The sequence below is a fragment of the Aquarana catesbeiana genome, linkage group LG03 (genome assembly GCF_042186555.1).
Source record: "Aquarana catesbeiana isolate 2022-GZ linkage group LG03, ASM4218655v1, whole genome shotgun sequence".
Taxonomy (NCBI): Eukaryota; Metazoa; Chordata; class Amphibia; order Anura; family Ranidae; genus Aquarana; species Aquarana catesbeiana.
The window spans coordinates 323,437,046-323,457,865 of NC_133326.1; the positions used below are offsets into that span (position 1 = coordinate 323,437,046).

Genomic DNA, 20,820 nt, shown 5'->3' on the forward strand with positions numbered 1-20,820 from the left:
TCCCTGTCTGTGACTGAAGTCTCCCCCTTCTCTCTCCTGCCTCTGAGGGAGTACACTAAGGTAAATCAGAGTTCTCAGAGCACCCCTTACATCAGAGCTCCCCTTTACACCAGAGGCCACAGTGTTTCCCCTTACATCAGAATCCTCTCCGTACATCAGAGTTCTCAGTGTTCCCCCTTAAATCAGGGTTCCCAGAGCATCCCTTATGTTAGAGTCCCCAGAGTTCTCCCTTACATCAGAGTCTGCAGAGTCCCCCCTTACAGGTAAAGGGAACTCTGCAAGTTCATATGTAAAAGGGGAACTCTGTGGACTCTGATGTAAAGGGTGATTCTTGTTATTAACTTCATATGATTAGAAATTTTATTTGATAGCAAAATATATGTATAGTTTATACTACAAAAAAAAAATTCTGAGCGCCGCTAAAGTGTTCGGGTTTGATTTGAAGAAAAGGTGGCAACCCTATTACCAGCTGATTCCAATGCAAATCCCTCACTGGAGTGAGATTCTGTACTGGTGAGGAGGAGGAGTCTGCACCGACATGAAGGCTATGTACTTGAGGGAGTGCAGCACTGGTGGGGAGGGAAGGACTCTGTACTGGAGGCAGATTTTGTACTGGGGAAGGGGGTCTGTTCTGGAGGAGGAACTTTGCACTGAAGGGGGTGTTCTACACTGGAGGCTGGTTTGTACTGGTTGGGGGGGGGGGGTCAGTACTGGTGGTGGGGAGAAAGCGTCTCCAAACTGGAAAGGTGGGTCCACACTGGTGGGGAGTGAGGGATCTTTACTATGGAGGCGTCTGTACTGGAGAGAGGCTAGGTGGGGGGGGGCATGTATCGTGGGGGTGGTCTGTACTCAGGGACTATGTACTGAGAAGAGACTGGGAGGGTGGTCTGTGCTAAAGAGTGTTTAGGGCTGTGGGGCTTAGGATCTGCAATGGGGGGGGGGGGGGGGGTATGAGTTTGAGGAAAGACTTGTACTGGGAGGAAGAGGTTTTTTTTGGTTGTACTCTGTACATTGGCCAGTCCATTAAACACTCCTGACCCCTGCACTCTATGCTTTATGCATTCCTGAGCCCTGCTCAATAGACACTATGTTGTACATTTGTTTTGTTTATCACTGCATTATATGCAAGTACTGTTAGGTGGGCACACTATACTAGACTATACTAACAGTTGTAACTAGCTAAACAAGAACAAAAGCAAATGAATGAATAAACAATACCTTCTTGGTTGTGTTTTTGTCCTTGTTATGATATACTGTATACTCCAGTGCCAGGGTTCTCATCAAAGCTGCTGCAGGAATATCTGTAAACCACACTCACACAGCTGCTTTTTGCTTGGCTAAATTCACCTATTTCAAGTTCAAAAGTTGGGAGCCAAGTACCACTCACCCTCAATCCCAGCAAGCATGGAGTACACTGCTCTATGTTCTTACCTTAGTTTCACACTTCTGCGTGTGGCTGCGAGTGTGGGAAATGCAGCCCACTGAAATGAATGGGCTGCAGTGCCCACGCAAATGCGGCCCGCAAACATGTGTGAACCTAGGGTTAGTTTCTAGATTCCTGCATCCGCAACCATCCTCAGTAAAAATGCACGGCTCTGCGGAAACGTGCGGGCCTGCCATTCATTCTGAATGGCACCCCCACGCATGTAAAATTGCAGTGCGGGGGCCGCAGGCAAACCGCATGGTCAAAAATACCATGCCATTTCCCTGTGGCCCCGTTTTTGAAAAGGTGCATGCACTTTTTTTTTTTTGCGGGAATGCATGCACGGCAGCCCATTAAAATTAATGGGCTGTAGTGCCCACGCAAATGCGGCCCGCAAACATGTGTGAACCTAGGGTTAGTTTCTTTAGTAGCACAAAACAGCCATAGAACAAGGCAACACCTTGCTGTCCCATGCCAGAGAGCACCATAAGAAACAAAAATCTCAACCTTCCTGATGGTAGGAAAAAAACAACCAAAGGGTAACTGTCCCCTTGTCAGGATGGCACTGATCACGGACCACTGCCTGACTATTAATAATAGACGTGATTTAATATCACACATTGGACATTGATATTCGCATTACAGAAAATGTCAAACCTTTATGTCTGTAGGGAATTCATCTTTCTTCACTAGACCGGTGGCAGCCGCAATGTTTCCAGCTCCAGACATGACAGCCCCTCCCAGCTGAGATGCTTGCTCTTTGGTCCTTTCAGCCACTATGAAAAACAACAGAAAAACAGCAAATGTTAAAGTTGAACTCCAGGCAGATAGAAAAGGCACAAATCAGTTCAGCAAGAAATCATTAAATGTGTTTTATTTTTAATTAAGCTAGTGCAAATACCGTATTTATCGGCGTATAACATGCACAGGTGTATAACACGCACCCCAATTTTAGGAGGGAAGTTTAAGGAAAAAAACATTTTAAATCAGGAAGCAAAATTAGGGTCACAGCTCATCAATGCACCCTGCTCAGTGCCCATCTGCAGCCTCTAAATTGCCCATCAATGCACCCTGTTCAGTGCCCATCTGCAGCCTCTAAATTGCCCATCAATGCACCCTGTTCAGTGCCCATCTGCAGCCATTAAATTGCCCAACAACCCAGCCTGTTCAGTGCCCGTCTGCAGCCTCACCTTTCCCATCATTGCTACCTCGCCAGCGTTGGATTATCCCTGCAGTCTCCGAGGGAAGAGGAGGAGCGAGCGCTGCTGAATTACTCAGAGCCACGATCTCCTGTGTACCTGGCGCTCATATGATAGACAGAACAGTGGCCCAATGCGGGGCCAGGAGGCGTGGCTGTGCGTGACAAAGTACCGGGTACACAGGAGATGGCGGCTCTATGTAATTCAGCGGCGCTCGCTCCTCTTCCCTCAGAAGTACGACGTGGGAAGGATGTGCTGACGTCACCACGTCGCCCTGTTGAGGACGGGAGCTAGTCTTAGTGCCGGCCGGCATCATTTTTTATCTTTCGTTTACATTGTAAGTGTTATTTTATTTAATAAACCTCAGTTATATACAGTAAAAAAAAAAAAAAATGGGAAGGACGTGCTGACGTCACCACGTCGCCCTGTTGAGGACGGGAGCTAGTCTTAGTGCCGGCCGGCATCGTTTTTTATCTTTCGTTTACATTGTAAGTGTTATTTTATTTAATAAACCTCAGTTATATACAGTATCACACTATTGGCTACTCTTTTTATACAATATGCACTGCTGAGTTCGGGTCAAGATTTCCAGGATGTATCCATGCTGTTCCTGCCGGGATTTTGGTCTGTGTTTATGTCAATCTGTCCACTCACATTTGACATCTGGTAAGCAGGATTTTCACTAGGTTCGCTAGAACTACATACCCTGTGCCACTCCTTATGGTGTTTAGATTTCAGCTGTGTGAATCTGCATACATTAGTTTGACATCTGAACACACGGTTCGAGTGTGACCTTCCTGCTCCATTGGGATCATTCTCTAAAGGCCCAGGCTGGGTTTTAAGCCACTCGCCCGTTTTTTGGCTTACTTCTGGTAAGCACTTCACCTTATAGATGTGTTTATCCGACTTTCACCCCACAAGATATGAATTATTGAGGAATTTCACTTCACTCATTTAAGATCCATGATTGTTGGACTTTTTTCTGTTTAGGACTATACACCTTAATTTTACTTTATAGCGCTTTTTTTGTTTTTAATCTTCCCTCAGAGACAGCAGGGATCGGCGTATAACACGCACCCACAATTTTCCCCTGATTTTACAGGGAAAAAGGTGCGTGTTATACACCGATAAAAATGGTATTTGAATCTGACCTGGTATTGGCCATCAGCATTCAGACTGGGACAGGGAGGGGCAGCACTGGGAGAGGGAGGGGCCGGATTGGGAGTCAATCAGGTGCTCCAAAAGCATATGTATTGACAAGGAACACACTGATAGTTGAGTAGGCAGAAGGGTGACCTCACTGGCCAGTCATAAGGATGAGAGCGAAGAAAGGACAACTGTATTCCTTGACTATAAGTGGTACTAACCACTTGACCGTGCTGTGTTTGGGTTGTTTAAATCTCAAAACTGGATTGACAAAAAAAAATGCAAATCCTTTGGCAAATAAAACAGACCTCTCTCTAATAAGTACTTGATGTTTGTATTTAGCTGTTTCGCTGGAGTTCAGTTTTACTCATATAGCAAAAGTGTATAATAGATCTAATTACAGTAATTGAACTGAAGTAAACATACAGCAGGAAATGAACAATGCACTTGTTGCAAATGGCAACCAATTCACATTTAGGAATGTCTGCCTGATCATGTGACCACTGTGATTGGCTGTCACAGTGGTCACAGAATTGTGGACCCCGCAAGCTCCAGATTATTACTAGGGACAAGGAACTGTCTTTGAGAGTTAGGTCATTGTTCTGGAAGTTCGCAGTGTTCATGCTCTCAACACAGAAACCTTAGAAACCTCCCGCATATATGTGGCGTGTGGGCATAGCTCCCAACTGTCCCTGATTTGGAGGGACTGTCCCTGATTTGGAACAATGTCCATCTGTCCCTCATTCCTCTTCATTTGTCCCTCATTTTGGTCTGATCTTTAGAGTTGATAATAAAATGCACTTTTTATCTATCAAAAAGTTTTCCCTAAACCTTTCATCTGATTTCTAAATTGCTGCATTTGTAAATTCCAAAGGCCAATATAAAGGAATAGTCGTGGTAGAAAAAGCACTTTTGGGTTTAACCAATCTTGTTTTTTTGTACAAGTGTCCTTTAAGGGGGCGTGGCAGGGGGTGTGTCCTATGCCTGAATACTTTTGCTGATAGGTGTCCCTCATTCCCATCTCAAAAAGTTGGGAGGTATGCGTGTGGGCAATAAAATCCATCCTCTTTGCTGCCACATATATGGGTTATGAGAACGGCAAGAAGTTAAGTTGCGTTAAAGTGCTCTATATTCTATGCATGAAGGTAAAAGACCTTCAGCGGTGGGGTGTGGTAAGGGTAATAGTATACCTTATACAGTATGTAGAACAGCTGCAGTGTTTGCTAGATAGCAAAATAAGTCCACCCACTTGTTTTCCTTGTTATCTGGAATTAGTATAGTCAAAACAAATGGATAATGTAAAGTGCATTCAACTATAAATTACTGTAACCTAATCCTATCAATTGATAGTACTTGCAAAGTGTTAATGCATTCAAGTGGCACTCCAAGCCATTCAAATACATATATATTTACTGTTCCGCACAGTTCTGCAAGACAACATTATCGCTTGCCATTACTGCTTCAGATTTATTGCTTCCTTTCTAATTGAATTGAGGTGCTGAAACAAGTTCATTTCCCAATGATCAGGTTGGAGGTGGCGGGGTAACACAGAAAACTGTAAAGCTGAATTTCTGAAGCAGAAAATAGGTGCGAAATGTGTTTGTGCAGTGCACAAGCAGTGTGCAAATGACTGGCTGAATGGAACTACAAAGCCTTTGGCAGGTAAAAAATTACAGCATATTGTAGATATATATTTTAAGTCTATGCATTGCCTTTTTTTTGTTTTGGACAGATCAAGGAATGGCTAAGACCACTATTAGTTTATTTTTTGTTGCCTGGAGCTCATTGGGAAGATTTTACTTTACTTCCTGCCCTAGGGCACCACAGGAAGTCAGAGGAAATCTCTACAAAGTAAGGGCTTGTTTACACTTGTGGTACCCTCTGAAGAGCGATTGCAGTGCAGCCACTTTCAGGCAGGTGATTCTGGGGGGATAACATTTGCCCTCCTGTCTGCTGCTTTTGCACTCTCATGCACTGCCTTTGCAACCTAAAGGGGTATCATTTGGGAGGGTAGTAAAAATGTGGCTCAGCCATATGTTTTTATTGCCACCCCACTGCAAGTGTAAATCAGGCTTAAAGGGAATTCCCTTTTTTAGCCAGTTGTCATTGGAACAGTGGGGGAGATTTACTTAAGCCTCGTACACACGATCAGATTTTCGACAGACAAAGTGTCAGACTTTTGTCCAAAGGGCGTGTGCCAGGAACTTGTCTTGCATACAAACGGTACACAACTGTCGGCCAACAAACACGAACGTAGTGACGTACTACGAGGAATTTCAGCTCTTGGGCGCCACCCTTTGGGCACCTTCTGCTAATGTCGTGTTTGGTGAGCATTGATTCCGAGCATGCGTGTTTGTACTTTTGGACTTTTGTGTGACGGACGTGTGTACACACGATACGAAAATCTAACAACAGACCGTTGTCCACCGAAAATTTATTAGCCTGCCATCCAACATTTGTTGGCGGAAAGGCCAATAATTGTCTGATGGAGTGTACTAACGGTCGGAGTTTAGGCAAACAGTCTGTCATCACACAATTCCCGGATGAAAATCCAATCGTGTGTACGAGGCTTAAATCTTGTGCATACAGAATCTGGTGCAGTTGTGCATAGTAACCAGTCAGCTTCTAACTTGTATTGTCAAAACGTGAGCAAGCTAGAAGCTGATTCGTTACTATGCACAGCTGCACCAGATTCTGTGTGCACCAGTTTTAGTAAATCTCCCCCAGTGTCTCCATGGGATTTACCCTCTAGTCTAGTTCTGTTGACAATGCTAAAATGTTGTATTTCTTACGTCATTCTGTTTCGGTGACAATAATCACCGGGACAAATAGAGAGGGCAAATGTACCCAATGGGGACACAGGAAGATAATACCCTGAGAAGAGTTCTAATTCTTACCTGCAATATCCAATAGTAGATGCGCAATACAATAAGCATATACAATATATATATATATATATATATAGCGGGTAAAATAAGTATTAAACACATCACCATTCTTCTAGGTAAATATTTTTCTAAAGGTGCTATTGACATGAAATGTTCACCACATGTCGGTAGCAACCCATGCAATCCATACATACAAAGAAACCAAAACAAATGAGTTCAGAAATTAAGTTATGTGTAATAAAATGGAATAACACAGGGAAAAGTATTGAAAACATGAAGAAAGGGAGGTGCAAAAAGGCAAGGAAAGCCAAGACACCAGCTAAAATCTATCAGTAATATAAAAAGCAATACAGCCCCTTGTCAGTGCAATTTATTATCAGCTAGTTCAGTCTGAACTGATGGCCTATAAAAAGGTGTCTCATTACCAAAGTGTCACACAAGAAACATCTCATGATGGGTAAAAGCAAAGGGCTCTCTCAAAACCTTTGCAACCCTATTGTTGCAAAACATACTGATGGCATTGGTTACAGAAGGATTTCTAAACTTCTGAATGTTACAGTTACCCTGTTTCCCCGAAAATAAGACCTAGCATGATTGTCAGTGATGGCTGCAATATAAGCCCTACCCACCAAATAAGCCCTACTTTGTTTCCCTGAAAATAAGCCCTACCCTGAAAATAAGACCTACAAGGACTTTAACTAGGGCTTATTTGGGGGGTAGGGCTTATATTGTGGCAATCACCGACAATCACGCTAGGTTTTATTTTCGGGGAAACAGGGTAGCACTGTTGGGGCCATAACCTGGAAGTGGAAAGAACATCATTTCATCATAAATTGGCCACGACCAGATGCTCCTCGCAAGATTTCTGACAGAGGAGTGTAAAGAATTATCAAAAGAGTTGTCCAAGAGCAAAGGACCACTTGTGGAGAGCTTCAGAAAGACCTGGAATTAGCAGGTACAATTATTTCAAAGAAAACAATAAGTAATGCACTCAACCACCATGGCCTGTATGAATGCTCATCATGCAAGACTCCATTGCTGAAAAAAAAAGCATGTTGAAGCTCGTTTAAAGTTTTCTGCACAACATTTAGACAAGCCTGTAAAATACTGGGAGAATATAGTCTGGTCAGATCACCCCCAAAAACTCCCCAATACCAACAGTGAAGTTTGGAGGTGGGAATATCATGGTGTGAGGCTGTTTTTTAGCATACGGTACTGGCAAACTTCATATGATTGAAGGATGAATAGAAAAAATGTACCAAGACATTCTTGATAAAAATCTGCTGCCATCTATCAGGATGATGAAGATGAAACGAGGGTGGACATTTCAGCAAGACAATGATCCCAAACACAAAGCCAAGGAAACTCTTAATTGGTTTTAAAGAAAGAAAATAAAGCTGTTAGAATGGCTCAGACAATCACCTGACTTGAATCCAACAGAAAATCTATGGAAAGAACTAAAGATCAGAGTTCATAAAAAAGGCCCATGGAACCTTCAAGATATGAAGACTGTGTGGAAAAATGGATCAAAATCACACCTAAGCAATGCATGGGACTAGCTTCTCCATACAGGAGGTGTCTTGAAGATGTCATTACCAACAAAGGATTTTGTACCAAGTATTAAATAAATTTCATTTAGCGTGTTCAATACTTTTTCCTCGTGTCATTCCATTTTATTAAACATAACTTCATTTCTGAACTCATTTGTTTTGGTTTCTTTGTATATATGGATTGGATGGGTTGTTACCGACATGTGGTGAACATTTCACGTCATTAGCACCTTTTAGAAATATATTTACCTAGAAAAATAGTGATCAATACTTATTTTACCTGCTGTATATCACTAGAACACTTTATTTTTTTTTTTTTATTAAATGAGGCTATAAATAGCATAAGTCCGGTCACAGGAAAGGTTGTTGCTGTTATACAAAGGACAAAACAGGAGATGTCTGTTTTATCTTTTGTTATATATAGTCTATGAGGTGTCTAGCTAGAATGAAAAAAAGAAAAACAAAATAAGTCTTAAAACTAACTACAAAATGTAACAAGGCCTGTAGCAATCCTTAATCTGCAACTCAATATCTAACTGGTGAATGGTAGAGAGGGGTCGTATTTACTTTACGACACTAAAAGTGTTACTAAACCCAGGACCCTGCATTCACTATATCTGGTCTCCCAAAGCACACAGAGCATTGAAATGCAATAGTTTAACCACTTCCTGCCCGGCCTATAACAGAATAACGGCCGGGAAGTGGTTCTGTTATCCTGACTGGGCGTCATATGACACAGCGCTGCATCTCCGATCGCCTGTGGCCAATCACAGCTGATCATCGCGAGAACCAGAAAGTGCCGGTAAATGGCATTCCTCGGTTCGCGCACAGATCGGCTCTCCCTGTCAGAGAGGGGGGGGTCTGTGCTGATAATGAGCACATTGATTATCAGCACAGCCCCATCAGATGTGCCAATCAGCTGCCAATTAGTGCCCAGCAGTGCCCCAATAATAAAGTCTGCCAATGCCCATCACAGTGCCAATCAGTGCCCACAGAGCCAATCAGAGCCCACCACAGTTCCAATAAGTGTCCATCACAGTGCCAATCAGTGCTTAGCATTAATACCTGCCCAATCAGTGCTGCCCATCAGTGCCATCTATTAGTGTCCATCAGTGCCACCTGTCAGTGCCAATCAATGCCGCGGTCAGTGCCCATCAGTGCCACCTGTCAGTGCCCATCAGTGCTGCATATCAGTGCCATCTATCCGTGCCCATCAGTGCTGCATATCAGTGCCGCCTATCAGTGCCCATCAATTCTACATATCAGTGCCTCCTCATCAGTACCCATCAGTGCCACCTTATCAGTGGCAACTCATCAGTGCCCATCGGTGCTGCCTCATCAGTGCCCGTCAGTGAAGGAGAAAACAAAACGTTTCTTTTTTCAAAAATGTCGGTCTTTTTTAGTTTGTTTAGCAAAAAATAAAAACCGCAGAGGTGATCAAATACCACCAAAAGAAAGCTCTATTTGTGGGAAGAAAATGATGTTGTATGACCGCGCAATTGCTATTCAAAGTGCGACAACGCTGAAAGCTCAAAATTGTCCTGGGCAGGAAGGTGTGAAAGTGCCTGGTATTGAAGTGGTTAATTAAATATAAACTGCTAAATACCTTTTCACATCAGCAGTATATAGCAGTCTTGTGACTTCTATCAGTGCCCAGCAATGCCCTGGTTAAAGCTTATAGAAGGAGTTTTCATTCTTCCTCGATAGTCCTATGAGGCTGCAGGACCCCTGTGCTAATCACATGCACCCTCCCAAGAAGAAAAAAAAAACTCTCTAGCAACACACACCAAACTGAGCATGTGCAGAGTGCCCCCAAGGCTCTGTGCTATCAGGAGATGGATAGGGGACAGTGGAAGAAGGGGAGGATCAGAGAACACAGAATCCAGGAGCCTTTTTGCACAATGTAGAGGATTAACCCCTTAGGTTCCATAGTGAGTATAACAAGCACACTTTACTGCATACACAGACTGATTTTATTATTGTGAGTTTAGTAACACTTTAAGGATATAAGTATGGAATTCAAATTTTGCCCTTAAACATTTCTATTTTGACAGAAACGTAAAATTATGGTATTGTACAGTACTTTACAGTGTTGTGTATATTGCACATTATATATATATATAATATATTGTGTATATAGCCTGTGGTTCCTAATTCATATGAATTTAAAGTTTGCTATGCAGACAGCATGTTTGTCCTAGAGGAGACATCACAGGGGTTTTATCTTCAGCTGGCAGGTGGATGGCTTCAAAGCCGTGCGTTGAGAACAGTGTTCCCAAACTTTAAGGCCCCTTACACATGAGGGCATCTAGCTGCCATGCATCCCTTCCAGCATTTTCAAACTCCCAGGAGAGCTAGGTACATCATCCAGCCTTGCTGCCTGCAAGCTTGTCTGCAAGGGGCCTAAGCTAGACTGTTTATCTAGGCAAAAGTGTGTGACATGATAGGATCTTACTTTTTTAAATCATAATAACCTATTATTCTGAAATTCCCAGAACAAAAATATGAATTTCATTGGTTATGCTTATCTTTTTATTTCTACTTTCAAGTGAAATATGAATCACACAGATTTAAGAACAAAGTTGATATGTGTACTTCATTTATCAAATGATGTCAGTTTATCCAGTCATCTATTCTATGGTATCAGTATGATACAGTATAATGTGAGAATGTCAATAAAAAACTTCCTCCTTAATATTTTACAACTTTTTTTTACAACATGTTTACAGCATACAGCATTTTTGTGGTGTCAGCCCTGCCCTGTAGTTTTTTTACTAAATTACTCAAGCCCTTCTGCTCTTCTCAGCACTACAAAATAGGGGCTAATCATTCTGTAGTCCCAAGATCAGAACTTGGAGGGCTAATTACTCTCCCTGAGATAACACAGGAAGTGTGCACAAGAATTTCTGACATGGTTGACAAGTCATTTTTGCACTTGTTGAACAGAAATAGAAAAGCACTTACAGTATAATGGTATAATTAACAGACAAATGAAACAAATAAGTAAAGTTTATTGTTAGAGATTATATACTTTTTAAGCCATAAGGGGAGGTAAAGTGGGAGGTCTCCTTTAACTGACATACACTATATTGTCAAAAGTATTGGGACACCTGCCTTTACACACACATGAACTTTAATGGTATCCCAGTCTTAGTCCATAGGGTTCAATATTGAGTTGGCCCACCCTTTGCAGCTATAACAGCTTCAACTCTTCTGGGAAGGCTGTCCACAAGGTTTAGGAGTGTGTCTATGGGAATGTTTGACCATTCTTCCAGAAGCGCATTTGTGAGGTCAGGCACTGATGTTGAATGAGAAGGCCTGGCTCGCAGTCTTCACTCTAATTCATCACCAAAGCTGTTCTATGGGGTTTAGGTCAGGACTCTGTGCAGGCCAGTCAAGTTCCTCCTCCCCAAACTCGCTCATCCATGTCTATATGGGCCTTACTTTGTGCACTGGTGCGCAGTCATGTTGGAACAGGAAGTGGCCATCCCCATAGGTGTGCGCAACCCATTGCATTAGGGTGTGCTCCCCAAAGCTCAGACACACAGGCCTTTCTCTACAGCCTCAGCTGCACAGGGCAGTGAATGAATGGGAAGTGCTCTGTGCTGAGTGGCTTCCTGTTCATTCACCGACTGAAGTATAGTAAACACAGATTACTATGCTTCAGTTATGAATGGACTCAATGAGCAAGTGTGCTCATTTAGAAAAGGAAGGGGCCGGTAAATCCTGAAACATCCCCGCAGCAGCCGGGGGGGGGGGGGGGGGGAGGAGAAGAGGGAAGCCAGCAGCACTACAGGGCAAAGGGGCCAAAACGGAGAAGTCCGGCAGGATCGGCACCGCACTGTGATTAGGGTGTGCCCAGGCACACCTGGCACACCCACTGCGCACACCTATGGCCATCCCCAAACTGTTCCCACAAAGTTGGGAGCATAAAATTGTCCAAAATGTCTTGGTATGCTGACACCTTAAGAGTTCCCTTCACTGGAACTAAAGGGCCAAGCCCAACCCCTGAAAAACAACCCCACATCATAATCCCCCCTCCACCAAATGATTTGGACCAGTGCAAAAAGCAAGGAGACTGCGAGCCAGTCCTTCTTGTCCAACATCAGTGCCTAACCTCAAAAATGCGCTTCTGGAAGAATGGTCAAACATTTCCTTATGCCGCGTACACACGGTCGGAATTTCCGACAGAAAAAGTCCGATGGGAGCTTTTGGTCGGATATTCTGACTGTGTGTATGCCCCATCGGACTTTTTCTGTCGGAATTTCCGACGGACTTAGATATAGAACATGTTCTAAATTTTTTCGTCGGAAATGCCGACGGAGGTTATCCCGTAGGCAAGTCCGACCGTGTGTACGCAGCATTAGACACACTCCTAAACCTTGTGGATAGCCTTCCCAGAAGAGCTGAAGCTGTTATAGCTGCGAAGGGTGGGCCAACTCAATATTGAATTCTACAGACAGAGGCGGCTCTGTAATTAGGTAAATTAGGCGGTCGCCTAAGGCCTCACGCTCACAGGGGCCTCACGGCTGCCTAATTTCCCAAATTAAAGAGCTGCCTCTACTGCCTCTACTGGCAACCGGGATCCCCCCGCCCCCGCCATCAGCACAGTGGTGAGTCCTCTCACCGCTACATGGAGAGGTAGCGGGTTGCTTCCCAGATGATCGGAGCTCACATACAGCTCTGGATCTCAGTCAGAGCCAGCGCTGACACTTGCCCCCCTCCTCTCCCTCCCCTTACAAGCAGGAGAGGAGAGAGAGCTGCTTCTACTGCTGTTCCTCCTCATGTCTTCCCTGCTGACCCATCGGGACCAGTGGGGGCCCCCATGAGAAACTGTGCTGGGGATGAAGCCAGTGCTGGACCAAGTCCCGAACTTCCGGCACTGTGCTCCACTCAACAGGGATTCCTCTCAGCTGTGCCAGTCTGTGGTCATCGATCTCTGGTCCCTCCGCCCAGCGCCATTCTCCCCGCCCGACTCGATGACCCCTTTTTCATCTGGATTGCCGCTGTATACACACACACTGAGGAAAAATCTGTAGAATGCTCCGCCTCTCAACTCCGCCCCCCAACTTCGGCTCTCACACCTTGCTTGCAGCAGTACCCGATTCCCGCTGATAAGGTAACATAAATGGAGATCCTAAAGAGGGCAGGGGACGCTGCTATAAGGGGGGTCTCTGATCTCTGGAGTTCTCTAAGGAAGGGGGGCACTGATATTAGGGGACTGTGAGCTAATGGGGGTCTCTGGGGGGTACTCTAATGTAAGAGGCATCCTTCTTTCCTTCTGCTTCCCCTGTGCTGTGCCCTCCTGCTCCCTCCTTTACTTTGCTCTCTTGACCTGTGCCCACTTACCCTCCCCCTGTACTGTACCCCCCCTGCCCCGGTACTGTGCCCACTTACCCTCCCCCATACTGTACCTTCCTGCCCCAGTACTGTGCCCACTTACCCACCTCCTGCCCCGGTACTGTGCCCAATTATCTTCCCCCCATACTATACCCTCCTGCCCCAATACTGTGCCCACTTACCTCCATGCTCTCCTGCTCCCTGCTTTACTGTACCCTCTTGCCCCCTGTACTGTGCCCACTTACCCTCCCCATGTGCTGTGCCCTCCTACTCTCCCTGTACACTACCCTTCTGCCCTCTGTACTGTGCCCACTTACCCCCCTGTGCTTTACCCTCCTGCTCCCCCTGTACTGTACCCTGCTACCCCCAGTACTGTTCCCCATCTCTCTCCTTTAATAAACACTCCTGCCCCCTGTACTGTGCCCACTTACCCTCCCCCGTGCTGTGCCCTCCTGCTCCCCCTGTACTGTACCCTCCTACCCCCTGTCCTGTGCCTACTTACCCTCCCCCTGTGCTGTGCCCTCCTGCTCCCTCCTTTAATGTACACTCCTGCCCCATATACTTTGCCCACGTACCCTCCACCTGTACTGTATCCTCCTTATACAGCTAACTTTTATCGCTTGAATTATTTTTCCCATTATGGGTGTGAGGGGGCCTTGTGCCTAAGTTTTGCCTAAAGCCTCACAAAGCCTAGAGCCGCCTCTGCCTACAGACTAAAGCCCCATGCCTGCAGATTTTTGTCTTCAGATTCACCAAAACCATGTAGTGCAAGGGCCTGCCTGATTGGATACAAATTGAAACTCTTAAGGTTTGACCACATATTATATGGTTTTGGTAAATCGGCAGGCGTCACAATACTTTTGACAATATAGTGTATGTCAGTTAAAGGAGACCTCCCCCTTTACCTCCCCTTGTTCGTTAAAGAGTATGTAATCTCTAACAATATTTAACACTTATTTGTTTCATTTGTCTGTTAATTATACCATTATACTGTGCTTTGCTATTTCTGTTCAACAAGTGCAAAAATTACTTGTTAACCATGTCAGAAATCCTTTGTCTTGTGCACACTTCCTGTGTTATCCCAGGGAGAGTAATTAGCTCTCCAAGTTCTGATCTTGGGACTACAGAATGATTAGCCCCTATTTTGTAGAGCCGAGAAGAGTAGAAGGGTTTGAGTAATTTAGTAAAAAAACAACAGGGCAGGGCTGACACCACAAAAATGCTGTATGTTGTGAACCCAAAAAAAGATTTAGGAGCAGAATGCATTTCTGACAGATCAATAAGCATTATACTGTACTTGTAGGATCTTTAAATGGACAAAACATTGAGAAAAATACATGTATTACATGTATTTTATTATGCCCTGAAATACATTTTGAAGCCACAGTTATGTCATAATGACCACAAATCTTCCTGGCTCCAAGAAATCAAAAGATAAAAACTGAGTTGCAAGAATTATAAAACAATAGCATGAAGTACAGGAATGTGAAATATGTTACATATTCATTTCTCTAAATGGCAAACATTGGAAGGCCTACCGTGCACATATTCATCTTCTGCTTTGAATTTTAGTTGTAAACATGTGGAAGATGAGCAGTGGCTACTTGTATTAATTGTATTATCTCAGCCTGGATGATCTCAGTGACCCATTAGCTTTTGATCCTGTTATGAACAGAGCTGGCTCCGGTTGCCTGACTGCCTGAGGTGCCATGTCACAGAGATTAGCGTTCTGTGCAGCAACAGGGAGGACAACGCTTGGAAAAAGAGGTTGATACTGACCTGAAGTCACTCCTTGTACCACTCCATCTCTGGTTTTGCTTCCTGAAAGAAAGAGAAAAGGAAATAAGTGTACAATAAGAGTACATTAAAAAAAACATCAGGCACTGTATTTTTAATAAACACAGAAAATACTGTACTGATATTGCTCAGAGAAAAAGCCTAAGCCTGAAGATAGTATCTACACAGTAAGGGTACACTGTGCATGGCTCATGGAGTGTTCCTGTGTGTGAAGAGCTTAATCCAAGACAAATAAAGCCTGTATAATGGAGCAGCGCTAAATCATAATGCACCGATAAAACATTAAAAACCATATAAAAGTAAGTAAAAACCCAGTGCAAAATTAATAACAATAATAAAGTGCCTTCTTCAAATGTGGAATAATGAAGCAAACTTGTTTGGAGGAGTGGGGTGACGTCACTTTCGGTTACGCCCGAAACCTGAAGTCTTTCATCCTCAGCGTCTTGTTGACCCCACTTCACCGTAGCTACTCGCATGTCTTCTATTTTAAATGTAATGCCTCGTACACATGATCGGACTTCCGTGGAATTTTGTTTGAAGGGCACTGCCTCAAACTTGTCTTGCATACACACGGTCACACAAATGTTGGCCAACAATTTTGAATGTAGTGACGTACAAGACGTACTACATGGTTTTTCAGCTCTTTAGCGCCACACTTTGGGCTCCTTCTGCTAATTTTGTTTTAGTAGAAGTTTGGTGAGTGTTGATTTGCGCTTTTCAGTTTGTTTCTGAACGGCCATTCGTCAACCAGACATGTTGCGGAATCGGAGGCGATAACGTGTTATTTATTATTGGCCTTGGAGTTATTGCTTCGACATTATTTTTTCGGCTGAATAATAGTTTGATTTGGTATATTTTCTATATTTTTGGATGCATAGAATGTACTTTTTGGTTATGTTCTATTGGCAGATAGCATGTCTAATTTTATTTGTTTTCTTTTTTTAATGCACAATAAAAAAAATGTGGAGAATAATATTTGGCAATATGTTTTACTTCAAATGACAGTTTAGGTGTAGGCAGAAGATAATTGTGCGCTGCATTTGGAGATTTCATAATTTGCCACGTCACGAAGGTTAATTCTTCATTACAAACACTAGTTTACAAGACCGACTGCTTCTGCTTCCGAGCATGTGTGTTTGTACTTCGGACTTTTGTCCGACGGACTTGTGTACACACAATCGGAAAGTTCAACAACACACATTTGTTGGCGGAAAATTTTGAGAACGTGCTAGCCAACATTTGTTGGCGGAAAGTCCGACAACAAATGTCTGATGGAGCATACACGCGGTCTGACTTACCGCCAACAAGTTCACATCCAACATTTCCCATTGGAAAATCCGATCGTGTGTACGGGGCTTAAGTCTACCTTTGTTTTAAATAAACCATTGCTTTATACTACACCAGGCGGAGATATTTCCTTATTACATGTGCGATAACCAATGACGGATGACAACATATGGGGATTGCTTTGCCAGTTTGATGCGCATTTTTCTTGGGTCTGGGGTGAGCGGCCATTGCATATGGTGGCGAATTTGTGCCCTCTTTAGAATTCAGAACTGATATATGATTGCTGACACTGGGATTTGTTTGTTAATTACTCACCATTCATCTTGGAAAAAGGACTGCACTTTATTGTCATTTGATATAATTTACATGAAATCTCTAAAATTCGCCCCTTTTTAACAAATGGAACCACAAGCTCCTCATTCACTCCCTTGTTATCTCTCACCTTGACTATTGCAACTCCCTTCTCATTGGCCTGCCTCTCCATAGGCTATCCCCTCTTCAGTCTATCATGAATGCTGCTGCCAGACTTATCCACCTTATCAACCGCTCAGTGTCTGCCAACCCTCTCCTCCAATCCCTACACTGGTTCCCAATCACCCAGTAAATTAAATTCAAAATACTAACCACAACATACAAAGCCATTCACAACTCTGCCCCGAGCTACATCACCAATCTTGTCTCCAAATATCACCCAAATTGTCCCCTCCACTCTTCCCAAGACCTCCTACTCTCAAGCTCTTTCGTCTCCTCCTCCCATGCTCATCTCCAGGATTTCTCCAGAGCCTCTCCCATCCTCTGGAACTCGCTACCTCCACTGGTCTGGCTATCCCCTACTCTTGCTACCTTCAGGCGATCCCTGAAAACTCATCTCTTCAGGGAAGCCTATCACGTCTCCAACTAATCTCCTACCACTTCCATCAGCTCATTCCCCACAGTTACATCCTTTTGTACCACCTGCACCAGACTATTAGATTGCAAGCTCTTCTGAGCAGGGCCCTCTTAATCCTCTTGTATTTTATCGTATTGTAACTGTATTGTCTCCTTTTATATTGTAAAGGGCTGCGTAAACTGTTGGCGCTATATAAATCCTGAATAATAATAATAATAATAATAATAATAATAATTACTTTTGCACTGGACTTTCATTTTGCTTCATTATTCCACATTTGCACAATGCACTATATTATTGTTATTAATTTTGCACTGGATTTTCATTTTGAGTTTTTTTTATCTAAACAATATTTATACTTTTATATGGTTTTTAATGTTTTATTGGTGCATTATAATTTAGCGCTGCTCCATTATACGGGCTTTAAAGAGGAAGTAAACCCTGATGAGTCGCATCACATAGTAGCCCATTATGTGTCACTTACCTGACAAGGGAGCCTGCGATGTCACCATTGTCCCTTCTCCTACGAAGCGTCCATTTTCTTTTCGGGTATCGCGGCTCCGACGCTGTGATTGGCCGGAGCCATGATGACATCACTCCCGCGCATGCGCGCTGGTGCCGCCACTAACGGCATGATCGCCGTTAGAGACGTCACGATCAGTGCGCCTGCGCGCCGTTGTCTATGGCGCATGCGCCGTAGACATCGGAGCCTGTCTTTTGGAAATATCTCCTAAACCATGTAGGTTTAGGAGATATTTATTGCACCTACAGGTAAGCCTTAATCTGAGCTTACCTGTAGGTAAAAGTGGTCTGTAAGGGTTTACAACCACTTTAAAGTGGATGTAAACCCAAATTTTTTTTAATTTTTTTTGATGTCATAATGTAGAGTATAAGATTTCTATCATTTGAGCCCAGTCTTGTCACAATAGGTTAATCCATCTCTGAGCAATCCTCTTTTATTGTTCAGTGAGATAAATCTTGACAAACAGAGAAAAACTTTGTCAAATCCTCCCCCTTGCTGTGAGTGACAGGTGATTTACATATCTCGTGCACTAGCCTAAGACATGCATTATTTTTCAATTCCCACCCCCAATCCTTTCTTCAGCAGCTCTGAAAGGATTGGCTGTTCCACACCTCAGCATGATTTGGCATGCTGAAGTCATGTGGTTACTTTCCTGTCTTTTCACTGGATGTTAGAGATCATAGCAGAAGTTCAGTGTAAGAAATACACAGGAGAAAATGCATATTGACAAGGGGAGTGTAGAGGTGGGCGGGGAGTCTACTGACATCACAACTCCACCCACCGAGCTCCAGACAACAGACCCACCCACAGAATATGCAGTTTTTTGGGTCTCATAACAGACAGAGGGGAGACTTTTGACAGGTAAAGATACATACAAGAGACATGTATATCCCTATAGATAACCCCTATGGCAGTAGTTTAGAAAGGATGACATTGGGTTTACATCCACTAATATTGGTGTTAGTGAAACTACAAGAGTTTGGCAGCTTTTTTCTTATATTGGCACTGCAATTTACCACTCATTATTGAGTAATCACATTATTGCACATTATTACACATTATTGCTGTAATCTTTACACTGAGTAGCACATACGTTTTTTTCTTATATTTCCATTTTTAAGCCAAGACAATGAGTTCTCAGAGTGACATTACACATAATAAATAGGTTTGCATGAAATCTACGCACATCTTGGTGACTAGGAAAGAGTGGAGGGATTTCAACAAAATGACTGATTTCACCATTGACAAAATTTTGTTAAAGCGGAAATTCACAATTTTGTTTACTGAGCTTTAAAGTTTAGTTTTCTTTACTGAAGGCTCATTCAAACATACTGCGGTGCCTAGTGTTTTTCTACACTGGTTTATTGCAGGTCACCACTAGGTAGTGGTGGCCCATCCATTATGGGCGCATGGGCGCCCCCCCCCCCCCCCCAAACCATGCGCCGGACCCTAATCTACATGCAGGACGCTGAACGCATGGATTTCTATGTGGGTTTTTTTTTTAAGAACGTGATTAGAGCCAGAGGTTTTTAATTGGCTTCAAAAAGGGGAGCACTGCACCCCAAGCCCACCCACTTGTGTTACATTAGCGAATTAATATTCGCTAATGTGTTCCTGCTTCGCGGTGGGTGGCGGCTGTGTAAGTGGGGGGGAGTCTTTTGCCGCCCCCCAAAGTATTGAGCACGAGCCGCCACTGCCGCTAGGGCAAAAAGAACACAATTGTGCCTCGTTAACACCACAACCATATACAGTGCAACACAGTAATACAGCACAGGGCACCATCAATGGAATGTACACTTTGTACACTTAAAATAATGTTAACCACTTCAGCCCCTGAAGGATTTGCCCCCTTAATGACCAGGCCATTTTTTGCGATACGGCCCTGTGTCGGTTTAACTGACAATTGTGCGGTTGTGCGACACTGTACCCAAACAAAATTGACATCTTTTTTTCCACAAATAAAGCTTTCTTTTGATGGTATTTGATCACCTCTATGGTTTTTATTTTTTGCTTTATAAACCAAAAAAGGCCGACAATTTTGAAAAAAAAAATGTTACTTTCTGCTATAATACATATCCAAAGAAATATATAAAAAAATGTATTCATCAGTTTAGGCCGGAATGTATTCTTCTACATATTTTTGGTAAAAAAAAAAAAATTGGAATAGGCGTATATAGATTGGTTTGCGCAAAAGTTATCGCGTCTATAAACTACGGGATAGATTTAGGGACTTTTTTTTTTTTATTGTTTTTACTAGTAATGGTGGCGATCTGCAATTTTTAGCAGGACTGCTAGATTGCGGCGGACAAATCTGACCCCAAATGACACTTTTTGGGGACTGGTGACATTAGTACATTGATCAGTGCTATAAAAATGCACTGATCAATGTAAAAATGACTCTGGCATGGAAGGGGTTAACACTAGGGGGGGGGTTTCCACAAGGGGTTAAGTGTGTTTCCTGGGTGTGTTCTAACTGTAGGGGGATGGGATTACTGGAATATGACAGAGATCACTGTTCCCAATCACTGGGAACAGAAGATCTCTGACGTCATTAGACAGAACGAGGAATTGCCTTGTTTACATGTTTCCTGTTCTGCCTCTGTACACATCGATCAATGTCTGCTGTCGACCCGCAAGCACACTCCCGTGGCACGCAGCACGCACGTGCCCACTATCCTTCTTACACAGACCGACCTACAGGTACGTTGGTTCATGCAGGAGAGCCAACCTGCCACAGTAAATGTACGTGAGCTGGTCAGCAAATGGTTAAAAAAAAGG

General features: G+C 43.5%; 1 protein-coding gene across 1 annotated transcript in view; it reads right to left on the reverse strand.

Annotated features, from left to right (window-relative positions):
- Positions 1–20,820, reverse strand: part of SNCB (synuclein beta) — a 139,231-nt gene that overhangs the window by 80,790 nt on the left and 37,621 nt on the right. Inside the window, exons 4-5 of the mRNA XM_073620463.1 lie at positions 15,326–15,367; positions 2,081–2,199 (exon numbers count right to left, since the gene is read on the reverse strand). Of these exons, the coding sequence (XP_073476564.1) occupies positions 2,081–2,199; positions 15,326–15,367 (161 nt within the window). The remainder of the gene's footprint in view (positions 1–2,080; positions 2,200–15,325; positions 15,368–20,820) is intronic.